This window comes from Mastigoproctus giganteus, chromosome 10 (assembly GCF_048544385.1).
Source record: "Mastigoproctus giganteus isolate SK-2022 chromosome 10, ASM4854438v1, whole genome shotgun sequence".
NCBI lineage: Eukaryota > Metazoa > Arthropoda > Arachnida > Uropygi > Thelyphonidae > Mastigoproctus > Mastigoproctus giganteus.
This window is the reverse complement of record NC_143584.1, coordinates 52,218,444-52,245,852: the sequence shown is the minus strand read 5'-3', so window position 1 is coordinate 52,245,852 and position 27,409 is coordinate 52,218,444. Positions and strand designations below refer to the sequence as shown.

General features: G+C 38.6%; 1 protein-coding gene across 2 annotated transcripts in view; it reads right to left on the bottom strand.

Moving 5' to 3' along the window:
• Positions 1-27,409, bottom strand: part of LOC150079033 (twitchin-like) — a 2,795,346-nt gene that overhangs the window by 1,632,286 nt on the left and 1,135,651 nt on the right. For both annotated transcript variants that reach the window (XM_090382361.1, XM_090382360.1), the window contains one exon: positions 21,156-21,437. In XM_090382361.1, coding sequence (XP_090238487.1) covers positions 21,156-21,437 — 282 coding nt within the window. The remainder of the gene's footprint in view (positions 1-21,155; positions 21,438-27,409) is intronic.

The following is a 27,409-nucleotide window of genomic DNA, read 5'->3' as shown; positions in this document are numbered from 1 at the left end:
TTATATATTTTAAATAAAAACAGAATACATTTAATTCAGTTTTCTAGAGTTCATGCAGAAGAAAGAGATAATAACATAGTGTGTTATTATCTGTCACTTATATGACTGATTTTTAAAAATGACAATTTTTAACAACAATTTTTTTCTTCATGAAAAATATATCAAAAAAGCTGAAATTGCAGTAAGTCATTTTACATAGGGTTAAATCTCCCAAATCTAAAAAATTCGTACCTGATCCATGCTGAATCTTAGAATTTTTTGAATTTTGGTTATTCATATTATAGTCATAAGAAAACCAGCTGTGAAAAATTTGTGTTTGTATACTGCAATTTATTGTATGTGGTACTCTATAAGTGCAGGCACCACCAACCCCCAAGGGAAGGTATAAGCCATATATCTGTAATGTTATGTATGAGTTCATGGCTTGAACGCATAAATACCTTTAATAAAATATTGAATGAGGAGTATCCTGAAATGGATGAATGCAGAGCCAGTCAAATAGAGCAGCAGAAAAAGATAGCATGGGATAGTTACAGACTGATGAAAAGTACTAAAGCCGACAACAGCTACAAGTTATTTTGTAATAGTATCACAGATAAGGTTGAGAAAGCACTGGCTAAGAGAGCAAAGAATGGGTACAAGGAATTTTTCATGTATGTAATTACAAGGTAGAAAAAAGTGAATCAGATTGGACCCGTGTGCACTGAGTGTGGGAAAGTCTTAGACAACCCAGCTGATGTTGCAGATGATTTGAACAGGTAGTTTGTATCTGTCTTTACAGAAGAAAGAACCTTCATGCTTGGAAGAGGCCGAGTCATATGAAATTAGTGATTTCGAAATTACAGATGACTGTTTATTAGAAAAACATTTGAGCAAAAAGGCAAGTAAGGCTCCTAGAGTTGATGGCATATACCCAGTAATTTTGAGGGCCAGGGAGTGTACTGAACCACTGAAGATAATTATAGGGGCATCTTTGGACTCGGAAAAGATTCCATTGGAGAAAATGCCAGTGTATCGTCAATACATAAAGATGGTTCTAAGAGTGAATTCAGTAACCACACACTGGTTAGTCTGACTTCAGTAGGGAACAATTCTGACATAGTTTATTTGGATTTTAGTAAGACATTTGACTCAGTCCCTCGTGAGTAGTTACTGAATAAGCAGAAACATGTTGGGATTACTGTAAAAATTCTAAGATGGATTGCTGGGGTGCTGCAAGGAAAAAGGCAGAGGGTTGTGGTTAATGGATATTCTTCAGATTGGTGTAAAGTCAGAAGTGGGGTCCCCAAGGATCAGTTCTTGGACCACTGTTTTTTCCGATTTTCATAAAAGACATCGACGATGGGGTAGAAGAATTGATGTCAAACTTTTCAGATGGTGTAAAGACTGGTAGAGTAGTTAATGATTGGTACCAAACAGTGCTCTCTCAGGATGATTTGAACAGACCGCAAGAATTGTCAGAAAAGTGGCAGCTATGTTTTAATGCAGCAAAATGATCAGTAGAGTTGATTTAAAAACAGTAGTGGTAGAAAGGGATCTGGGAGTTATAACATGATGATATGAAGTTTTCTGAGAAGTGTAAACAGGCAGCCAGGAAAGCCCATTGTGTTCTATCAATGATTTATTAAACATTTTCCTGTAGAGATATGGGATTGTAGTCCTTTTGTAAAGGACTACACTTAGAATACTGTGTTCAAGTATGGAGACCTTATCTGAAAAAGAAGACATTGCGCTTCTTGAAAGGGTCTAAAGGTTATAAAGGTTACATGGTGAGATCTGCAAAAGGGCTACCATACAAGGAAAAACTCTGATTATGTGGGCTATAGAGCTTGGCAACCAAGCACCTCAGAGGTGATCTGATTGAAGTTTATAAAGCTCTGAGAGCAGTTAAAATGAATAACTGTGGAATTTTCACTGTTATAGAGAATTCCAGAACTCGGAGGCATAAATTCAAATTACAGGGGAAGAGGTTTAAAATAGATTGTAGGAAGTTTTCTTTTAGCCAGCGGGTCATTGATTATGTGAGAAGGAAAGCAAATAATTTGTATTTTCTTATCTACTTGTGTTTTTTTATTTTTTTCAACCAGTGCACCAATAGTAATAGCCATACAGTTGCACTGTATGGCTATCACTATTCCTATAAGTAACTTCAAATAGATCAATGTGTGAGAGTGCATGCATATTAGCCATATGTCAGACCATTACTCAGGAATATTAAGTTAGAAAAGTAAACAATCGTGCAAATAAAAATATTTAATTTGTTTGCAACATGTTCATTTGTTTGAGTTAATCTTTAAAAAGTTACTCACGCATAAAACACAAGAATCTGCATAGTAAATAAAAAAAATTATCAGTATTTTCAAAAGTCTTAATCATCCTATACTGTAATTCTGACCTGGCAGTTACCTTGATGACATGCTGGCTAAACTGTTGCTACATCTGCTGCATCGAAAACTATGCAAATCTCTAAAACAATAAAAGCATGGTAATCTCACTCTCTCACTACTTGCTTCAACCATAAACAGGAACTCCACAAGAAATGGAAAACAACTGGGGTTATCCACAACCGAATTGCTTATTCTAGAGCAAGAACTGAATTCAATAGAAGTAAAGTTCATGCAATTAAATATCCCCTTCAGCACACTCTCAAAGAGGAAAATGGCTGTATTCCAACAAATCAAATCGGAACTCCCCTCTTCTCAATCCCACAGATGGTTTAATCTGATTACGAGGTTCTCCAACCAGAAAATATATGACAGCAACATCACTGACTTTCATTCACCACTTGATTCCCTAGCAGATGTTGCAATCTCTAGGCAACAGCTGATTAAAGCAGTTAATATGCTACCTATAACTATTGCTTCCAGAGCTGATGGGGTGCCATAATTTATAATCAGATGCCTAAGTCCATTCATCTTATAACTGCTAATGAACATCTTGAATACAGTCCTTCACCAGACCTTCTTCCCTCAACAGTGGAAGGTGTACAGCATGAAACTCATACCTAAAATGCCATCTCCATCACAAGTCAATCACTACTGGCCCATTTTATGTTCTTCAAGCCTACTCAAGTTTTCGAGAAAACTCTGCTACTTATTCTCACTAAATAGATTCTGGCAGACAGACCTGCACAAATCCATTACACAGTACAAAATCATTCTCCTATGAACAACCTCTGAATTAAGACTACAATTCTTAATGTATTCCAATGTAATGCTGAAACTGCTGTCACCTACCTCAACCTCAAATCTGCTTTTGAATCTGTTGATGTGTATCAGCGGCATCTCCATAGCCAGGTGGGCAGGAGCAGTAGTACGTAGCACACGCTTCTTGATCCGACTGGGGGTTTGAGCACGTGACCACCAAATATGGAGGATGAGGAAAGGTCACGAAATGACCACCGCATATCCCTGGAGCAATATGGCCTTAGTTGCTAATGCTCCTAAAAACCAACAACAACAACAATGTGTGTGTATCAGCACCCCTCCAACTATGACACAGGCATCCGCATTCCTGGAAAAATGCTCTCATTTTTGAACTCCCTACTGAACAAACAGATGCTCCTTCTAAACTGGAGAAACCAAACCATCACCTGCCAGGTGAGCATCCACACAGTGGTGTGTTGTCAGGCCTATTATTTACTGCCGTGCTTGTTCCTTTGGTACTTGGGAGATAAGATATAATTTGCTATGTTTATGACATCAATCTTATTACTACCAGACTGTCTTCTTTGAATTCCTCTCTTGAATTAAATGATGTTGCAGCATATTTACCCCAATTTGGGCTATGTTTTAACAAAGCCAAATTAGCCCAAATGACCTTCTCTCTTAAGCCAGTACCATCCGTGATTCCAGTGCTACACAATTCCACTCGGATTTCTAATGTGTCCACACACACTGATCTTGGAGTCGTTTTTGACACTAAGTTGATTTTTATAATCATGTACATGCTTTTTTACCTGAAAATGGCAAAACTTAGATGACAAGCAATGCAACATCTCCTCTATGCCAAGGATGTTGGCATTATAAGGAAGTATATTACAACAGTTGTCCACTCTCATCAACTGGTGCAATGTCACCACTTTGCTTATTGGAGGTTTCAAGTAGTGGAACCCATGTTTAGTCTCCAGAGCTATGTTCCGGTCAACCCTTCCCCATCTCTTCCATCATGCAGTATGACTGATGACTCTTGAGGTCATGATGAACATCATTGCAAGATCAATTCTTCCTTACATTTCAAGGGTACAGCTCTAAAACAGTGTTTGCAGGCTGGCTGCTAGTTACTACACAGGACTGAATCTATTGGTAACTTCTGGATCTGCTAGTGTATAATCTTGCAACCTCTACTCTGCCGGACAGTGACTGGAGGGAGTCCGAGTAGTGTGTATGTGGGGGGGCATTGCCAAGGGCACGTTACGTCAAGAATCTGGGTATATTCTTACCATGTGTACGCCATATCCAAAAATTTCATTACTTCCTACAGCATGGCCTTCCTACCCCTCCACTTTTTCTTACTATTGAATACACCATGAATTGTCAAACTAATAGAGTAAGCTTATCTGCTAAAAGATCTAAACCTCGCAAACCCTTCCTAGTTCATTTCACAAATATACATGGTCTCAATTCTAATCTTGACAATGTCCATTTCCACTTGCGGTCTGCCAAACCCCATGTACTTTTTCTGATAGAATCTCAGTTTTCAGTTGATTCAACTACTACTCATCTCAGTTGCCCAAATTATTCGCTGTATGATTCCTTTTGACTCAAAAGTGGAACTTGTCCATGTGTCCATTCTGATATTCCCTGTCAGAGACTGGGTAATTTGGAATCTCCTCTTTTCGATCTTATTTGGCTAAAAATCTCTCTACCTCATTTGGTCAAATTCATTTGTTGTCTCTACCATTCTCTGAACTCCACTAATCACTTGGAGCTCTTTGAATTCCTCTCTTTACAACTTGACTTTCTCCAATCCAACTTTCCTAACAGTGAGTTAATTTTCCTTGGTGATTTTAATGTTCAGAACTCCAGGTGGTTTCCATTTTCTAGTCACACTGACCCAGCTGGTCGAGATGCTGAGGCTTTTGCAATCACTAATGACCTTGCACAGATTGTTCATTTATCTACAAGAATACTGGTCAATACAGCCAACATGCTTGATCTTTTTCTCGCAAACAACCCTTCTAAGTACACAGTTTAAGTGAGTGGTCCTTTAGGAACCTCAGATCACGACTTGGTGATTGTCTCTTCACCAATGGAGCCTTTATCTCACGACTATTCCCAACCTTGTGTTGTTTGGCATTGCAAGAATGCAAAATAGGATGACCTATATTTAATAATCAATAATCAATGGACACTGCTCATCGTGGACTAATGTTATTAGTGGAGTCCCTCAGGGTTCAGTATTGGGTCCTTTATTGTTTTCTGTATTTATAAATGATATTGATGATGGTATATCAGGCTTAAAGTCCAAGTTTGCAGACGATACGAAGGTTGGCAGGGTTGTCAAGGACACTACTGACACTATGCTGCTGCAACAGGATCTGGAAAGGTTGAGCAGATGGGCTTCGAGGTGGAAAATGAAGTTTAACATTGACAAATGTAAAGTACTACATATGGGAAACAGGAACCCCAGAGCAACGTATCAACTCTGTGGTACTACACTGACAGTGGTAGAGAATGAAAGGGACCTGGGGGTGGTTGTGCAGGCAGATATGAAGTTCTCTGAGCAGTGCAGACGGGCTGCAAGAGTAGCTCATGGTGTATTGTCAATGATATATAGGAATTTTTCTAGCAGGGATAAGGAGGTGATTATTCCCTTGTATAAGGCAATGGTCAGGCCACACCTAGAGTACTGTATACAGGCCTGGAGGCCTCATTTCAAGAAGGATGTAGAGCTGCTGGAACGAGTACAGAGAAGGGCAACAAGATTGGTGAATGGGACAAAGGGGTGCTCTTCTTACGAAGAAAGGCTTAAGTTTTGCAAATTACAGTGTCTGGAAACTAGGCACCAGCGAGGTGATCTGATAGAGGTGCACAAAGCCTTGAATGGTTTGAGCATGCTCAATGCTGATGGGATTCTTCCTCTTGCTCAGAATAATCACCTGAGAGGGCATAAATTCAAATTGAGGAAAGACAGATGTAGGATAGATGTGCGGAAATTTGCCTTTAGCCAGCAGGTGGTAGGTAGGTGGAACAGACTTCCATCCCTTGTCATGGAAGTTGATAGCCTAAATAAGTTTAAGGCTCAGCTGGACAGGTATTTCGAACGAACAGAGGGGTGAAGTGGAAGTGGTTATTTTTTATTTATTTATGTTACTTTTTTTTTTTTTTTTTTGGCTGATGCTGCATAAGCTTGCTTTCTTGCATCAAATGCCTCTACTAATGCTAATGCTAATACCTGTGAGATTTCTTTTCTTCTTTTCCTTGGTCGGATTGCTGTTTCAAAACCTTTGATGCCAACGTTTGCTCAGATCTTGTCATTGAAATTATTGTTGTAGGAATGGTTATCCTTTATTCCACACTCCACTTTAAAATCTCGTCCTTTATCTAAACCTTGGTTTTCCAATAAATGTGCTAAGGCTATTCAAGAGAAGAATGTCGCATATCGTAATTGGCTTGTTTCCAATTCTTCAGTTTCATTTTCTGCCTACACCAAAGCTCGCAATTATTAATAAGCCCAAACTAGACTTTGAACAGGCTAAGAGTAGTAAACTTGCTTCTTGCCCTAATGGCAGCCGAGTATTCTGGTCTCTTGCCAAAGCCACTGGCCGCAACTTTTGCCCATCTCTGCTCCCACCTCTGTCAAAACCAGATGGTACTGTGTCACTTCAGCCAAGGATAAAGCTGACCTGCTAGCATCCCATTTTTCTTCCAATTCATGTATTAATAATCTTGGTAAAACACCTCCCACGATACCCAACGTGCTCCATTCAATGCCTCCTGTGGTCTTCCATCAGAAGGAAGTCAGAAGGATTTTGACGAATCGATGTAAAGAAAGCTCCAGGTCCTGACGGTATATCTCCACTTGTTCTCAAAACCTGTGCTCCTGAACTTTCTCTTGTTCTTTGACGCCTTTTTTCACTTTCTTATTCCAAAGGTGTTTTTCGTTCTGCTTGGAAATTTGCTCATATCCAGCCAGTTTCTAAAAAGGGTGACAAGTCCTTCCCATCCAATTATCATCCCATTGCAATTACTTCTACTCTTTCTAAAGCAATGGAGAAATAAATTAACCACCAACTCTTAAATTACCTAGAAACCTACTGTCTGATCAACAATTGCCAGTTTGGATTCCGTCATCCATACTGTCAACAATTGCCAGTTTGGATTCCGTCATCCATACTGTCAACAATTGCCAGTATGGATTCCAGAATATCACCAGTGTCCATCCACTGGTGATATTCTGGCTTATATTACTCATTTATGGACAAATTCAATGGAAAAGTTCAGTGAAACACAAGCAGTTTCTCTTGACATCTCAATGGCTTTTGATCATGTTTGGTATAAAGGTCTTCTAAACAAGCTTCCATCTTGGTTTGCCAACTGTTTTTTGTAATTGGTTATCCAGTTTTCTCTCTGATCGCTCACTGAGGTTGATGGTAGATGGCTCTCTGTCTTCTAACTTCTCCACTAATGCTGCTGTCCCCTAAGGTTCAGTTCTTTCCCCCACTCTTTTCCTCTTGTATATTAATGACCTTCTTCCATTGAATGGAAATCCTATCCACAGTTTTGCCGATGATAGCACATTGCATTTCACTTTCCATTTTGAGAATACTTGCCCTGCTCAATCAGCTTCAACTTCACGAATATCCACTACCAATTCCTAAAATGCTGATTTCCAGGTAATTCTCCAGTGGGGCTAAGCCAACTTAGTTGATTTCAATCCTTCTATAACTCAGTCTTCTCTTATGTCTCGCAAAAAGGATTCTTCTGCTCCTATGCTTATCATTGGTGACACTCCGATTTCTAGTTAGAGAATTGTGCAAAATGATATATTTCTTTTGGGGACTACCCTGACTTCTAATCTCTCTTGGCTCAAGCACATACATTAGAAATAATGCTTTCTCTGCATCTAAAAAACTTGGTTTTCTCTTTTGCTCTCGGTGTTACTTTTCTTCCAAACAGCTGTTCACTCTGTACAAATCGCAAACCCTCCGTACTGTGGAATATTGTTCCCACATCTGGGGCGGTGACCCCAAAGGCTTCTAGATTCCATTCAGAAGAGGGCAGTTAGGTTAATTGATGGCTCCTCTCTAACAGAGTCTTTCCACTCTCTGTCTCATAGACATACTGTATCTGCTGCATACCTTTTCTACAGATACTTCCATGGGCACTATTCTTTTGAAGTTGCTTCTATAATTCCCGCTCTCTCATTCAAAACAGTCCAAACACGTGTCGCCACCAGCCAACATCCATTTACTGTTCAACATCAAATTCACAGAACCAACTTTTCATCTTCCTCGTTTATTCATTCAACTGACGTTTTCTGGAACAACATTCCTCATATGTCTTTTGGCGCCTCCGTAGCCTGGTGGGCAGGAGCAGCAGTGCATAGCACACGCTTCTGGATTAGACCGGGGTTCGAGCCTGTTATCATTGAATATGGAGGATGCAGAAAGGTCAGGGAATGACTACCGCTTATCCCCAGAACAATATGGCCTTAGTTGCTAATGCTCCTAAAAACCAAATAACAAACATACGTTTTTTCTGAAAATTATAGTCTACAGAAGTTCAAGGCTAATGTCAACAAATATCTTCTTTCATTTTTTCAATCTCCAACCCAAGCATGGTACTAAGTACTATAGGTTCTAATACCTCTCATGTTTGTGGATTTCATAAAAAAAAAAAATTAAATAAAATAACTCAGCAGTACTGTGTGGGGCAGAAACATGGGCTTCCGCATCCCCCACAACACTGTAACCAGTGTATGATTCTGAATAGTGGCTGTTCAGGTGGGCAGCCACTATTCAGAATCATAAACATAGTGCCTTCCCTATCAACAGCACTACGGCCCTGACTCAATCACTAAAATACAAAGGCTTGACATCTCAATCAGTGACTCACTGTAAATATCCTAATAGGATGTATTTCAGCTCCTGATTTGTGGGATACTGTTCACTAGAGGATACAACTCTGTACTCTTCGGACAATTAGCCTCTGTACCCTTCGGACAAATGCCTCTACTAATGCATTAGCATTAGTAGAGGCATTTGATGCAAGAAAGCAAGCTTATGCAGCACCAGCCAAAAAAAAAATCACTTCCACTTCACCCCTCTGTTCGTTCAAAATATCTGTCCAGCTGAGCCTTAAACTTATTTAGGCTATCAACTTCCACAACAAGGGATGGAAGTCTGTTCCACCAACCAACCACCCGCTGGCTAAAGGCAAATTTCCGCATGTCTATCCTGCTTCTGTCTTTCCTCAATTTGAATTTATGCCCTCTCAGGTGATTATTCTGAGCGAGAGGAAGAATCCCATCAGCATTGAGCATGCTCAAACCATTCAAGGCTTTATACACCTCTATCAGATCACCTCGCTGGTGCCTAGTCTCCAGACACTGTAATTTGCAAAACTTAAGCCTTTCTTCATAAGAGCACCCCTTTGTTCCATTCACTAATCTTGTTGCCCTTCTCTGTACTCGTTCCAGCAGCTCTACATCCTTCTTGAAATGAGGCCTCCAGACCTGTATACAGTACTCTAGGTGTGGCCTGACCATTGCCTTATACAAGGGAATAATCACCTCCTTATCCCTGCTAGAAAAATTCCTATATATCATTGACAAAACACCATGAGCTACTCTTGCAGCCCGTCTGCACTGCTCAGAGAACTTCATATTTGCCTCCACAACCACCCCCAGGTCCCTTTCATTCTCTACCACTGTCAGTGTAGTACCACAGAGTTGATACGTTGCTCTGGGGTTGCTGTTTCCCATTTGTAGTACTTTACATTTGACAATGTTAAACTTCATTTGCCACCTCTCAGCCCATCTGCTCAACCTTTCCAGATCCTGTTGCAGCAGCATAGTGTCAGTAGTGTCCTTAACAACCCTGCCAACCTGTGTATCGTCTGCAAACGTGGACATTAAGCTTGATATACCATCATCAATATTATTTATAAATACAGAAAACAATAATGGACCCAACACTGAACCCTGAGGGACTCCAATAATAACTTTATTCCATGATGAGCAGTGCCCATTGATTACCACTCTCTGTCTTCTCCCCCTCAACCACCCCTTTATCCATAGCAGCAATTTGCCTGCAATGCCACACTGCTCCAATTTGTTCAGCAGTCTTCCATGTGCAACAGTATCAAAAGCCTTTCTAAGATCCAAGTATATAATATCAAAGATATTCCCTGCATCCAGCTCTTTTGTGACTGCATCATAGTATCCAATCAAATTGGTCAGGCAAGACTTCCACTTAACAAAACCATGCTATGTCTGAGCTATAACTGAAGTCTTGTCTAGATGATCCTGCAGTGCATCTTTAAACAGTGCCTCCATTAATTTTCCTGGAACAGAAGTTAAACTCACAGGTCTATAATTACTTGTGTCAGCCTTTGATCCTCCTTTGTGAATTGGGGTCACATTTGCACATCTCCAGTCTATGGGTACCTCCCCTGAGTCCAAGGAAGCTCTCATAATTATGGCTAACGGTTTGCTTACTTCCTTTGCTGCCTCCTTTAATATAACTGGATAGATCCCATCCACCCCAGGTGCCTTTCTTGTGTTTATCTTCAACAATTTCTCCTCCACTTTACTCTCAGTTATTACAAGATTATCTAGCTTACTGCCAGAGTTGAATACACCTCTGGCATTCCCCTCACTGAATAACTTCCTTATGTGTAAATGTCGTTGCAAAATATTCATTTAGTTTGTTAGCTACCTGAGCAGGATCATCAACAGTTGAACCATCGATATCAAGTGGACCAATCTGATTCATCTCCTTCCTTCTAGAGTTTACATAAGTAAAGAACTCTTTGCTGTTTTTCTTTGCATCCTTTTCCAAAGATTTCTCATTATCTGCCTGCCTAACCTGCTTTGTGACTTGGTTACAGACCAGCTTATATCTATCATAGGCTTCTGTTTCATGTGTTAATCTATATGTATCCCATGCATTTTTCTTCTCTGCCATGTGTCTCATTAGTTTATCTGACATCCATTTAGGCCTTAACCAATATTTCTTAGTTGGTATGTAAAGCCTAGTAGCTTCCAAGATAAATTCTTTGAATGCTTCCCATTTTGAATTTGCTGTTGGTAACATCATCAGTTGGTCCCACTGTATAGAATTTAAATACTGTCTCAGACCATCCTAGTCGCCTTTACGAAAACAATAACCCTTCCCTTTACCTCTGATGGTAGTTACTTCTTTGAGTTAATCCCACTTCAGCACACTGTGATCACTGCCACCTAGTGGTTCCTTTATCTGCAGATTTTTAATGCATGAAGAATCACTACTGATAATCAAATCAAGTATATTACTCCCTTTAGTTGCCTCCCGAACATGCTGATGTACAAAACAATCATCCAATAAATCCACAAAAGCCTTGCTAGTGTGTGAGTGACCAACCCACAAATTCCAGTCAATATCTGGGAAATTAAAATCCCCCATTATAAGACTCTCTGATTTACTGGCCCATTCTATTTCCCTTTACATTTTCTTGTTATACTCATCAGAGTCATTAGGCCTATAGCACACTCCTACTCTCAATTTTGATCTCCCAATGCTTATGTCACACCAAACTGACTCGACACTGCACTGTCCAGCGATGTCAACTGGCTTCACCTTCTTGGATTTAACTAATAATTCTTAACTAATAGCATAACCCCTCCTCCATTCCTATCCTGTCTATCCTTTCTTTAGATGTTGTACTCCCCAAATTCCAGTTCGGTATTCCTTATAACTGTGTGACACCACGTCTCTGATATCCCAACAATATCCGCCTTTGATGCTTTGAGCAATACCTGAAATTCATAAAATTTATTTACCAAACTCCTAGCATTGGTGTACATGCAAGTATACATGCATCTGTTCTTTTTCTTAGCTACCCTAACACAACCCATGTGTTTACTTGTACCGCAATGACTTCCAGCAGTCTCTGAAACATCCTGCATCTTGTTTTCCAGCCTTCTGCTCATTCCAATTGAAGCAGTGCAAGAATCACTTTCACTTCTGCCATTGGCTACTGTTAATCTATTAGTCCTTGTATCCCCCCAAGCTAGCAGTTTTCCGACTGACGTATTATCTGACATATATATATATATATATCAAAATTTTAAGACGTTTGTTGAGTTATTACTATTTTAATAAAATTTAAGTTCGCAATAGTTATAAAAAAATGGTGTATTTTATTTAGCTTTTGGAACGTAAAACCTTTTCTACTGGTTGTTAGTCTCATTTAACACAGTTTTGCATTACATGAGATTTTATTGGAACCTAACTACTGTGTTATATGATGGTTACCTGTACTTGACAATAAAGATTTTATGACAAAAAAAAGGTCGGAAACAGAAATATAAACAAAACTATTTGACCTAATGAATATAAATATAACTGGATCATGGTATTCAATATATATTTTTTCTTTTTTTATTGGCTAATAGAATTTAAAATTCGGTGAATATTGCAATAACAATGATAATAATGATAATAATAACACGCACATGGGATATACTGACTATGATCTAAGTGACAACATTAGTGTAAAAGCACTGGCACTGTGTGTGTGTGTGTGTGTGTGTGTGTGTGTGTGTGTGTGTGTGTGTGTGTGTGTGTGTGTGTGTGTGTGTGTGTGTGTGTGTGTGTGTGTGTGTGTGTTCACAGACCGATGGGATGTTGCCATCTGCAGTGCACAGATGCAAAAAAACTCTATTCTCTCTCCTGTAATTGGCTAATCTTTCATTTTAGAAATCCTCCAGCCATCAAGAAGAATCAAATCCAGATCTTTCAAATGAGTGGCAGACAGTGATAGAATGGTAGAAGATGGAATATTCTTCCTAACATAACCTAACCTAACCATTCTATTGTTTAAAAAATCATAGTTGTAGTATAAGGGCTGTTTTTTCACTCATATAAATTAAGGGAGCTTGCTGGTTTCTGTCAACAGAGGAACTTAAGGAAGTGACTTTTCTGAGAGTGTCATATCATTTTTCTTCTTTTCATTTCTGAATGTCTAAAAAAATATTCGATGAAAGAACTTAGGGAGTAAATTTACAAAAATTGCAGGGCCATTGATACAAGGAGAACAACTGCTACTGACTGCTCTATGACAATTCAAGGCCATATATGGCAAGTGCGCCCCAAGAGAACATTGATCATTTCACCTGGGAACTTCTTGATGGACCTCCTTAGAGCCATGACCTAGGCCCAAAAATATTTTTCCATTTGTTAGGTCCACTTAAACAATACATCAGTGCCAAATGTTTTTAATGGCAACAAACTTCTATTGCCTTCAATAATAAACATAAATCATAATCATCTAAACACTTTTTCTATTCAATGAGACAAAATGTGGTCTGTGCTTGTTGATAGGAGAGGCTGACAAGGATGGGATACACTTGAATAAAAGTGGTGCTGATGCTATCAAGGAAATAATAGGTGTGTCGAAAAACTGCGATAATGGGATGATACACAGACTAATAGTTTAACTAGGGCAGAAGGCAGCAGTCAGAGTGATTCTTGCATTGCTACTATTGGTACGTACAGCAGCCTGGAAAGCAAAGTGTCTCAGATTTCAAGCCCTACTGTGGGTCATCATGGAACGTATATATGGCCTGTGTTAGGGTAACCAAGAGTAAGAACATGTGTGTGTGTATATTTGCATGTACACTAATGCTATCAGCACTCTATATAAATATCATGAATCTGCAGTACTGAATAAGTCATCAAATGCAGACACTGTAGAAATAGTGGAAACATTGTGTCACTCAGACATCAATGATACTGAATTTCAATACGGGGAGTACAATGTATTCGGGAAAGACAGAAAGGGCAGGAGAGGTGGAGGGGTTATCCTCTAAGCTAGGAAGCAGATTAAATCTAAGGCAGTGCTTTAGCATTAGCATTAATAGAGGCATACGATGCAAGAAAGCAAGCTTATGCAGCATCAGTCAAAAAAGCCCACCCATTTCATCCCTCCATTCATTCCAAATACCTGTCCAGCTCAGCCTTAAATTTATTTAGGCTATCAACTTCCACAACAAAAGATGGAAGTCTGTTCCACCAATCAACTACCTGCTGACTAAAGACAAATTTCTGCACATCTATTCTACAACTGTTTTTCCTCAATTTCCTTTATGCCTCCTCAAGTTCTTAATCTGAGCAAGAGGAAGAATCCCATCAGCATTCAGCTTGCTCATCCTATTCAAGGCCTTATACACCTAAATCAGATCACCTCGCAGGTGCCTACTCTCTAGGTGCTGCAATTTGTAGAACTTAAGCCTTTCTTGGAAAGAGCACCCCTTTGTTCCCCTTACCAATCCTGTTACTCGTTGCAGCAACTCTACATCCTTCCTAAAATGAGGCCTCCAGACTCTAGATGTGGCCTGACCATTGCCTTGTATAACAGGATAATTACCTCCCTGTCCCTGCTAAAAAAATTCCTATATATCATTGACAAGACTCCATGACCTGCCTGGCAGCCCATCTGCACTGCACAGCAAACTTCATATTTGACTGCACAATTACCCCCAGGCCGTAGCCGAGTGGTCAGGAGCGGGAGTGCAGTAACACACGCTCTTTGAGTAGACCAGGGTTCAAGCCCCTGACTGCTGAATACGGTCGATCTGCCAACCCGCACTGGACCAGCGTGGCAGATTATGGTCCGTTTCCCTCAACATGAATTGTTGAGGAGGCTTCCATCCTGCAGTGGGTTGATAATGGCTGCACTTTACTTTTTACTTTACTTTACTTTTCCACTTTCCTGAGTGTAGTATCACACAGTTGGTACATTTCTCTTCGGTTATTGCTACCCAGTACTTTGCATTCGTCAATGAGGACAAAATTTTCAAGATTATAAATGATGCTAGAACTAGGGGACATAAATTCAAGTTACGCGGGGAAATGTTTAGATTGGACTGCAGGAAGTTTTATTTTAGCCAGCGAGTTATAAATTACTGGAATAAGTTGCCTTCATGGGTGGTAGAGGCCGACAGTTTGGGGAAATTCAAAGGTCATCTGGATAGTACTTTCGGGTAAGGGAAGCGCATAGGATGATAGGATTAATTTCCTTTTTATTTAATTTTTAATTTCATTTTATTATTTTTATTTATTTATTAATTATTATTATTTATTTATTTAATTTTTGTTTTTATCATTGTTTTGTTCGGATTTTTTTTTTTTTTTTTTTTTTTTTTTGGCTGGTGCAGCATAAGCCATAGGCTTTCTTGCACCATACGGCCGTTACTAATACTAATACTAATACTAATGTTAAACTTCAGTTGCCACATCTCAGCACATTTGTCCAACTTATCTAGATCCAGTTGGAGTAGCATACTGTCTTTACTGTCATTAACAACCCTGCCAACCTTCGTATCATCTGCAAACTTGGACATTAAACCTGATATACTTTCATGAATATCATTGATAAATATACAAAACAACAATGGGCCCAACACCAAACCCTGGGGAACTCCACTAATAACATTTGACCACAAAGAGCATTGTCCATTGATTACCACTCTCTGTCGTTTCCCACTCAACCATCCTTTTATCCATTTTGTAGCCTTTCAGCTGACATGGGTGACAATTACAGCGTTGAGTCAGTATGGTGGAATAGAAGCACTGGGAAAACAAACTTGTGAGTTTGTGTGTGTTATAGGCCTAATGACTGTGATGAATATAACAAACAGCTATACAGAGAAATAGAGGGGGCCAGTAAATCAGAATGTTTTGTAGCCACTTCAGTAGCCACTTCTCATCTTCCCAACTTTTCTAGTTACTGTTGCAGTATTATACTGTCATTACTATCATTAAAAACCCTGCCAATCTTTTTTGTCATCTGCAAACATTATCAGGTATATCAAACTTCAACATTAAGTTTGATATACCTGATAGTATTCAATCAAATTGGTCAGACAAGACTTCTCTGTAACAAACCTATGCTGAGTCTGAATTATTACTGGAGTGTTGTCTATATGATCCTGCAATGCTCCTTTTACCACAGACTCCATTATTATCCCTGGAACAGAAATTAAACAAACAGGTCTGTAATTACTTGTGTCAACCGTTGATCCCCCTTTGTGAATTGGGAATACATTTGGACATCTCTGGTCCATGGGGACCTCCCCTGAATCTAAGTATGCTCTCATAATTATGGCTAAGGGTTTACTTGCTTCCTTTGCTGCTGCCTCCTTTAATATAACTGGATAGATCCCATCCGCCCCAGGTGACTTGCTTATATTTAACTTCAACAATTTCTCCTCCATTTTGCTCTCAGTTATTACAAAATCATTAAGCACCATTAGAGTTTAATAAACTTCTGTCCTCCAATTACCTAGGGAATTCCTCATGTGGGAATGTAGATGTAAAATATTCATTCAGTTTGTCAGCTATCTGAGCAGGATCATCGACAGTCAAACCATCGATATCAAGTGGACAAATCTGATTCATCCACTTCCTTCTAGTGTTTATATAAATAAAGAAGTCTTTGGTGTTTTTCTTAGCAACCTTTGACAAAGATTTCTTGTAATCTACCTTCTCTTGCCTAACCTCCTTTGTGAATTGATTATAGAGTAGTGTTGGACAAGATTTTGCAGCTCCAGGAAACGCTACGTTTCTGATAAATATACAGCCGTTTTATTGACTTAATTGTCATATTAATTATTTTCTAGAAGTCTAGATTTTATAGTCCTAGTCATGATAATTAGTTTATTTCGAATTTCGATGGCGATTTTGAAAGTTAATACTTAGTGCCCTTAGAGCATCAGTTTGTAACTTTCTGCCATTTTTATAGTATATTAGTTAGATACATTTAGTGTAATAAGAGCTATTATATGCTCAATATCTCAATATATTTGCAACCTTTAATAAATAATACAGAGGATTACCTTTGTCTATTTTTAGGAAGGCTTCTTTCTAACTCTCTTAGTCCATCATGAAAAACAATTAAAATACAAAGATAAAAATGATAAAATTCATTTTAATGTGTTCCATGCCATCAGTACGACAGTGATTTAATAATACGGAATCACATTCAAGCCCCCAACACGACTCCAAAAATATCAGCGGCGATGCAACTATTAGCATAGGAAAACATTATGTCAAAATTACAAATAGATAAAATAGATCAAATAAAATATTTGAAGATGAATTTCTTCCTCCTTAAGTTAGACAAATACGTTTCGATGTCTCGTGTTCACAGTATGGAATGAAACTAAAAAAATGCTCCAATGCATATGTATTTAAAGGAAATTTAGTTTTCATCACACATGCGTTTATAGCACCAATCATCTGATCAAAAAAGGTCTGCGGATGTAAATCGAGTTTCTACAGAGTTTCAGCAATAAGTAACTTAATATAATTATGCTGGATATTAATTATTTTGACTTCATTAAAGAGGAAAGAATGTTCCTCATTCACAGCATGAAATGCCAACCTGGAAGCATTTGCTCTCGGTGCATGTACTGAAGCCTCATGTTGTTTTATGCGAAAATCAAACCCCCCCCCCTCCCCCGAGTAGATCCGATATAAGCCTAGTCACAGTCTTTACAAGAAATGCTGTAAACAAGATCATGTGTTTGTTGAAAGGAAGAATTAGTTTAACATTTATGTATGTTGAACGTAATAATGTATGTAATTTATTAGTAGGTCTTTATTATTAGATAGATACAGAATAGCGTAACATATATCCCGAATTTGATAGCATAAAGTATAATGCAAAAACTAGATAGCGTAATACATAGCTCTGTATTAGGAATCTATTAACTTAGAATAGTGTTATCAATTAATCAATACAATTTATGAATCTTATTAAATTTCATTTTTAATTAAATTGTACTTAAATGGAATCATGACCCAGACTAGAGCAGCAAAGCAATGGGAAACAAAGTAGCAGGAGAACTGTGGCTCGGTGGAGATTCTCCAACGTGTCACAGTTGAAAAAAATGTGTGAAATGTGAAAACTTTGCAGACCTATCTCGAACAGGACATGATCTTGATAAGAAAGATGTCATTGTGTGTGCTAGGTCCAGAGAGTGTGAAGAAATTAGGTACCAACTCGGCATTCTGATGAGCACCTATGAGAATTTGAGGAGATATAGGGTAGATGCTCTCAAAGAAATTAATATGTGTGATCCATCAAGCTCTCAGCTGACTGACTGAATGCCAGAGCTCACTCCTGTGCATAAAGGTCATAAAGGCAATCTCCAAGTCAGAATGCGCTGATCCCACAAGAGCTAGTTACTGTCGGTGACTCTAATGTCAGGGAGATGGGGAATATATTATGCAAAAAAGGATACGAGGAACGAGACTGAACAACTGAAGTTTAACATTGACAAATACAAAGTACTGCAGATGGGTATCAGCAACCCAAGAGAAACGTACCAATTGTGTGGTACTACATTCAGGGAAGTGGAGAGTGAAAAAGACCTGGGGGTAATTGTGCAGTCAGATATGAAGTTCACTGAGCAGTGCAGATGGATTGCCGGAGCAGGTCATGGACACTTGTTAATGATATATAGGAATTTTGCTAGCAGGGACAAGGAGGTGATTCTCCTGTTGTACAATCAGTGGTCAGGCCACACCACGAGTACTGTGTACAGGTCTGGAGATCTCATTTTAAGAAGGATGTAGAGTTGCTATAATGAGTACAAAGAAGGGCAACAAGGTTGGTGAGGGGAACATAGAGGTGCTCTTACCAGGAAAGGCTTAAGTTCTGCAAATTGCAGTGCCTGGAGACTAGGCACATGTGAGGTGTATAAGGCCTTGACTGGGTTGTGCAAGCTCAAGCTGATGGGATTCTTCCTCCTGCTCAGATTAAGAATCTGAGGAGGTATAGATTCAAATTCAGGAAAGAGAGTTGTAGAATAGATGTGTGGAAATTTGTCTTTAGCCAGCGGGTAGTTGGTTGGTGGAACAGACTTCCATCTTTTGTTGTGGAAGTTGATAGCCTAAATAAATTTAAGGCTGAGCTGGACAGGCATTTGGAACGAATGGAGGGGTGAAATGAGTGGGCTTTTTTTTTGACTGATGCTGCATAAGTTTGCTTTATTGCATCGTATGCTAATGCTAAGACCAGGGGTATGTCAGCCAGGGGCAAAAGCTGATACATTGCAGAACAGATATCATCTTTTAAGGTTACAAAGGTGATATTGTTGTACATGTTGGTACTAATGACATTAAGAGGAGGAGATCTCAAGACTTATTTAACAGGTGCAGGTCAATATTGAAAAAAAAGTTGCGAATTAGGGTTAAATTTGAAAGTGTCTGCAATTCTGCCCAGACATGATAGGAGGGAGTATACGATGAGAGCCTTGTCAATCAATTCAACCCTGGAGAGATTGTGCAAGGGTCATGGGGTAGAATTTTTTTCCGCATGGTCTGTGCTTGCTGAGAGACTTCTTGTACAGTAATGGGGTATACTTAAATAGAAAGGATGCAAGAATATTTGCTGATTCTATCAAGGCAATGTCAAGTCGGTCGATAAACTGCTAGCTTGGGTGGGAAGGATTCACAGGCTAAAAGATTAACAGTAGGCATGGGCAGAAGCAAAAGTGATTCTTGCACTGCTTCTATTGGAATGAGGAGCAGCTTAGAGAGCAAGTTCCTGTGGTTTTAAAGAACTGCTCACCATGGAAAAAGTAAATACATCGGCTGTGTTAGGGTAACTAAGAGTAAGAACAGGTGCATGTATACTTGCATGTACACCAATGCTAGAAGTATAGTAAATAAATTTGATGAATGTGAAATGCTGGCCAAGACATCAAAAGTAGTTATTGTTGGGATATCAGAGACATGGTGTCACACAGATATAAGCAGTGCAGAATTGGAATTTGGGGAGTACAGTTTGTACAGAAAGGATAGAGAGGGTATGAAGGGTGGAGGGGTTATGCTGTTAGTTAAGAAACACATAAAATCTAAGCAAGCCCCAGATGCATTATGTGCATCTGGTTGACAGTGCAATGCTGAGTCAGTTTGGTGTGACCTAAGCACTGGGAAAGGAAAAATGAGAGTAGAAGTGTGCTAGAGGCCTAATGACTCAATGAGTACTATGAGTACGATTAGTCACTCACACACTAGCAAGACTTTTGTGGATTTATTAGATGGTTGTTTTCTACAGCAACGTGTTCGAGGGGCAACCAGAGGGAGTAATACTCTTGATCCGATTACCAGCAGTTAAACTGATAGGTCTATAGTTACCCACTTCACCCTTTGAACCATCCTTATGAATAAGAGATACATTTGCACATCCCCAATTAACAGTTACTTGTCTTGAATCCAAGAATGCTCACATTACTAGGGCCAAAAGTTTAGCTAATTCCTTTTCAGCTTTTCTTATATAACTAGATAGATTCCATCAGTCACAAGGGGATTTTATCACTTTAGCTCAGCGATTTCCCTATAACCTTACTTTCTCTTATTATAAAATCATTTAACTTCAAAGTAGAATTTTAAGACCTCTGCTAACCTCAACTCAAAAAGCTTCTTGATGTGTGAATGTAGACACAAAATATTTAGTGAGTTTATCAGCAATCAGTAAATAACCATTAATAGTCATAGCATTCATATATAGTGTCAGCATATGTTTTAACCCTTTCCTGCTAGTTCTAATATATGCATATTGCTGCATTTTCTTTTTGCAATCTTGGTGCAGGGCTTTTCATAGTCCGACATAGCCTGTCTAACCCTCCCCCCCCCAAAAAAAGTATCTTAATTATACACTAGTTTGTGATTATTCTAGGATTCTATATCACTTAAAAATTTATAATCAACCCATCCATTTATTTTATTATTATTTTTTTTTTTTGATTGTCAAAAAAATCGCCTTTTCTTTCTGGAAATAGATAAAAATTATTTATTTATTTAATTATTTTTAAAAGTGCAACTCTTGCAAGCTTATTTCAATTAAATTAAGAATATATACAATTTACATCAAATATAAATTAAAAGGTACGGTAATCAGTTTTTTGCTTCTGAATTACAATTTTTAATTAACAATTACCTAGAACTGTGATTTCAACCTTGGCTTCATCACTTCCTGAATTATTTGTAGCAGTAATGGTGTAAATTCCACTTTCTTTACGGGTGGCCTTTAATAGTAAAAACTTGGTATTGTAGTCAATATTATCAATTTTATATATATCACCTATATCGATAGGAGTGTTTCCAAATTTCCACGATACTGATGGGGGTGGCTCTCCAATAATGTCAACATCAAAATTAACACTTTGACCCACCTTTACTGTTATATTTTTCAGATTTGTTCTATCAATTCTTGGTTTCACTGTAAAGAGAAAAAAAAGAACACTGTAAAAAAAGAAACAAATTAATATCATAAATTCATTATGATATTACTAATTATTGAATATTAGCATTTCCATTATATTACCAGTTACTTAGATAGTATGAATCAGAGCTGTACTACTCAATATGTTCTACGTTGATAATAATATTAGTAAAATAATAAGAGGAGTTTACCTCAATATAGTGCGTAGAACACTTCCGTATGATACCCTCCAGAAATTAAAACGGAAAAAACGAAAAAATCGACAACTTACCGGTACATTAGAGTAAAATATAAATAATTAAATAATCAATTTAACACAATTCAAATCAATTTAAAACAATTAAAAATCAAATTAACGCAATTAAAAGAATCTAACGAAAATATTCAAAACGATTTTCCTTCCTGAAGCTGACACCGCTTTTCGACCGTAAGTCGTGATCACAGGAATATTTTCTTCCATCATGCAGTACGATGATTTTTGAGGTTATGATGAACATCATGGCGAGATCCAATCTTCCATACATTTAGAGGGTGCAGCTCTAAAATGGCGTTTGCAGGCTGGTCGCTAGTTAGTACACTGGGCCGAACCTATTGGTAACTCTTTCGGAGGCTTCTAGATCAGCTAGTGTATAACCTTGCTACCTGTACTCTGCCAGACAGTGACTGGAAGGAGTCCGAGTAGTGTGTATGCGGGGGACATTGTCGAGGCCACATTATGTCAATTATCTGGGTATATTCTTACCACGTGTATGCCATATCCAAAAATTTCATTACTTCATTCAGCATACCCCCCCACTTTTTCTTACTATTGAATACACCACGAATTGTCGAACTAATAGAGTAAGCTTATCTGAGAAAAGATCTAAACTTCCAAAACACTTCCTAGTTCATTTCACAAATATACATGGTCACAATTCTAATCTCTACGACATCCATTTCCACTTGCATTCTGCCAAACCCCATGTACTTTTTCTGATAGAATCTCAGTTTTCAGTTGATTCAACTACTGCTCATCTCAGTTGCCCAAATTATTCGCTGTATGATTCCTTTTGCCTCAAAGGTGGTACTTGTGCATATGTCCATTCTGATATTCCCGGTCAGAGACTTCGTAATTTGGAGTCCCCTCTTTTCGATCTTCTCTGGCTTAAAATCTCGCTACTTCAATGTGTCAAATTCTTCTGTTGTCTCTACCATTCTCCCAGCTCCACTAATCACTTGGAGCTCTTTGACTTCCTCTCTTTGCAACTTAACTTTCTCTAGTTGAACTTTCCTAACAGTGAGGTAATTTTCCATGGTGATTTTAATGTTCACAACTCCAGCTGGATTCCGTTTTCTAGTCACACCGACCCAGCTGGTCGAGATGCTGAGGCTTTTGCAATTTCTAATGATCTTGCACAGATTGTTCATTTACTTACAAGAATACCAGACAATCATAACCATACAGTCAACACGCTTGATCTTTTTCTCACAAACAACCCTTCTAAGTACACGGTCAAAGTAAGTGATTGTTTACGTACCTCAGATCATAACTTGTGGACTGTCTCTTCTTCAATACAGCCTATATCTCATGTCTATTCCCAGCCTCAAATTGTTTGGCATTACGAGAATGCAAAATGGGATGACCTGCAAGATTTCTTTTTTTATTTTCCTTGGTCCAACTACTGTTTCAAAACTTCTGATGTCAACATTTCCTCAGATCGTGTCAGTGTAATTATTCTTGTAGGAATGGAATCCTTTATTCCACACTCCACTCTAAAACCTCGTCCTTTATCTAAACCTTGGTTTTCCAATAAATGCGCTAAGGCTGTTCAAGAGAAGAATGTTGCATATCGTAATTGGCTTGTTTCTAGTTCTTCAGTTTCATTTTCTGCCTACACCTAAGCTCAAAACAATTGTAAAACAGTCATTAATCAGTCCAAACTAAATTTTGAACAGGCTAAGAGTAGAAAACTTGCTTTGTGCCCTAATATTAAACGAGAATTTTGGCCTCTTGCCAAACTATTGGCCACAATTTTTGCCCATCTCTGCTCCCACCTCTGTCAAAACCAGATGGTTCTGTTGTCACTTCAGCTAAGGATAAAGCTGAACTGTTAGCATCCCATTTTTCTTCCAACTCATGTATTAATGATCTTGGTAAAACACCTCCCACCATTCCCAACACGCTCCATTCAATGCCTCCTGTGGTCTTCTGTCAAAAGAATGTCAGAAGGATTTTGACGAATCTTGATGGTAAGAAAGCTACAGGTCCTGATGGTATTTCTCCACTTGTTCTCAAAACCTGTGCTATTGAACTTACTCCTGTTCTTTGCTGCCGTTTCTCACTTTCTTATTCCAAAGGTGTTTTTCCTTCTGCTTAGAAATTTGCTCATATCCAGCCAGTTCATAAAAAAGGTGACAAGTCCCTCCCATCCAATTATCATCACATTGCAATTACTTCTACTCTTTCTAAAGTAATGCAGAAATCAATTAACCACCAACTCTTAAACTACCTAGAAACCTTCTGTCTGATCAACAATCACCAGTATGGATTCCATCAATGTCGATCCAATGGTGATATTCTGGCTTATGTTACCCATTTATAGACAAATTCAATGGAAAAGTTTGGTGAAACACAAGCAGTTGTGCTTGACATCTCAAAGACTTTCAATCGTGTCTGGCATAAAGGTCTTCTAAACAAGCTTCCATCTTATGGTTTGCCAACTGCTTTTGTAATTGGTTATCCAGTTTTTTCTCTGATTGCTCATTGAGTTTAATGGTAGATGGCTCTCTGTCTTCTAACTTCTCCACTAATGCTGGTGTCACCCAAGGTTCAGTTCTTTCCCCCACTCTTTTCCTCTTGTATATTAATGACCTTATTCCATTGACTGGAAATCCTATCCATAGTTTTGCCAATGATAGCACATTGCATTCCTCTTTCCATTTTGAAAAACCTTGCCCTGCTCAATCAGCTTCAACTTCTCGAATATCCACTTCCAATTCCTTAAATGCCGATCTTCAGGTAATTCTCCAGTGGGACAAAGACAACTTAGTTGATTTCAACTCTTCTAAAACTCAGTCTTGTCTTATATCTCTCAAAAGGGATTCTTCTGCTCCTATGCTTATCTTTAGTGACACTCCGATTTCTAGGCAAAATGATATATCTCTTTTGGGGATTACCCTGACTTCTAATCTCTTTTGGCACAAGCACATTACAAATATTGCTTCTTCTGCATCTAAAAAACTTGGTTTCCTCTTTCACTCTCAGCGTTACTTTTCTTACAAACAGCTGTTCACTCTGTACACATTGCAAATCCGACCTACCATGGAATAGTGTTCCCACATCTTGGGTGATGCTCCCAAAATCTCTCTCAGGCTTCTAGATTCCATTCAGAAGAGGGCAGTTAGGTTAATTAATGACTCCTCTCTAACAGAGTCTCTCCACTCTCTGTCTCAGAGTAGACGTACTGTTTCTGTTTAATGCTTTTTCTACAGATACTTCCATGGGCACTGTTCTTCTGAATTGACTTCTATAATTCCCGCTCTCTCTTTCAAAACGGTCCAAACACGTGCCGCCACCAGCCAACAACCATTTACTGTCCAACTTCAAACTCACAGAACTAACTTTTCGTCTTCCTTGTTTATTCATTCAACTGCCGTTTCCTGGAACAACCTTCCTTCATACGTATTTCCTCAAAATTAGAGTTTACAGAAGTTGAAGTCTAATGTTAACAAATATCATCTTTTGTCTTCTCAACCTCAAACCCAACACGGTATTAAGTAATATAGGTTCTAATACCTTTCGTGTTTGGGGTTTTCCTAAAAAAATAAAATAAAACAATGAGAACTACTTTCTGTAGATGAAACTGCCAGATGTCAGTGGATAGAGGCAAATCGAAACTCCAGATGCAAGTGATGTACTGTTTGCGATGTCCTTAAAGCAAAATTGGCATATTCAAGCAAAAGGGGGGGGGGCTGTTCGCACCTAATCCAAGTTCCCTGCATTTTCAATTCCAAGTAGACAATAACTTTCCACATGAGAAACATCTCAAATAACAGTTGGACTATATTTAGAAAGGAAGAAAAAATTTAAATGTTTAATCATAAATTAACAGATAATGTGCAACAAATATTTCTAGAAAGTAGTAGTAGTAGTAGTAGTAATAGTGCCATGTGATGTAAGAAAACAAGCGTATGAGCTTATGCAGCAAAAGAAAAAAAAAATTTACACAACCATTCCCTCTGAATGTTTCTCCAGTACCTCCTTAAATTCATTTAACCTATCAACTTCCACAACGACAGATGGACATTTGGCTAAAGGCAAATTTGACCCTCTGGCTAAAGGCAAATTTCCTTTATTCTACATCTATTCTACATCTGTCTTTCCTCAATTTGAATTTATGCCCCTTAGGTTCGTAATCTAAACAATTGGAAGAATCCCATCAGAATTCAGCGTGCTCAACCCATTCTAGGCCTTATATACATCAATCAGATCACCTCGCAGGTGCCACGTCTCGAACCCCTGCAATTTTCAGAACTTAAGCCTCTCTTGGTAAAAGGATCCCTTCATTCCACTCACCAATCTTGTTGCCTTTCTCTGTACACGCTCAAGCAAATCTACATCCTTCCTAAAAGGAGGCCTCTAGACCTATATGCAGTACTCAAGGCGTGGCCTGACCATTGCCTTACACAGAGGGACAATCATCTCCTTTTCCCTGCTAGCAAAATTCCTGTATATCATTGACAAAACCCCATGACCTGCCCTGGAAGCCTGTTTGCATTGCTCAGAAAACTTCATATCTGACTGCACAATTACTCCCAGGTCTTTTTCATTTTCTACCACCTTAAGTGTAGTACCACACAGTTGGTAAGTTCCTCTGGGGTTACTTCTACCCATATACAGTACTTTGCATTTGCCAATGTTAAACTTCAGTTGCCACTTCTCAGCCCATCTTCCCAAATTTTCTAGATCCTGCTGCAGTAGCACACTGCCATTACTGTCATTAACAACTCTGCCAACCTTTGTGTCATCTGCAAACTTTGACACTAAGCCTGATATACCTTCATCAGTATCACTGATAAATATAGAAAACAACAGTAGACCCAACACCGAAACCTGTGGGACTCCACTAAGAAAATTAGTCCACAAAGAGCAGCACCCATTGATTACCACCCTCTGTCATCTCCCACTCAATCATCCTTTTATCCATTGTAGCAACTTACCCTTAATACCATTCTGCTCCAATTTGTACAGTAGTCTTCCATGTGAAACAGTGTCAAAAGCTTTCCTGAAATCCAACTATATGATATAAAAATTATTTTTTGCATCCAGTTCCTTTGTAACCACATCATAATATCCAATAAAATTTGTCAGACAAGACTTTCCCTTAACAAACCCATGCTGTGTCTAAATTATTGCTGCAGTCTTGTGTAGATGATCCTGCAATGCATCTTTAACCAGTGACTCCATTATTTTACCCGGAACAGAAGTTAAACTAACTGGTCTGTAATTACTCGTGTCACCCTTCGATCCCTGATTTGTGAACTGAGGATACATTTTCACATCTTCAGTCAGTGGGGACCGCCCCTGAGTCCAAGGATGCTCTCATAATTATGGCTAAGGGTTTGCTTAGTGGCTTTGCCTCCTCCTATAATATAACCGGATAGATCCAATCTACCCCAGGTGCCTTTCTTATGTTTAACTTCAACAATTTCTCCTCCACTTTGCTCACAGTTATTCCAAAATCATTAAGCACCCTGCTACAATTTGATAACCTTCTGGCATTTTCAATCCTTAATAACTCCTCATGTGTGAATGTAGATGCAAAATACTCATTTAGTTTGTTTGTTGTCTGAGCAGGATCATCAATAGTCAAACCATCGCTATCAAGTGGACAAATAAGATTAATCCCATTCCTTTTAAAGTTTATATAAGTAAAGAAATCCTTGCTATTTTTCTTAGCATCCTTTGCCACAGATTTCTCATAATCTGC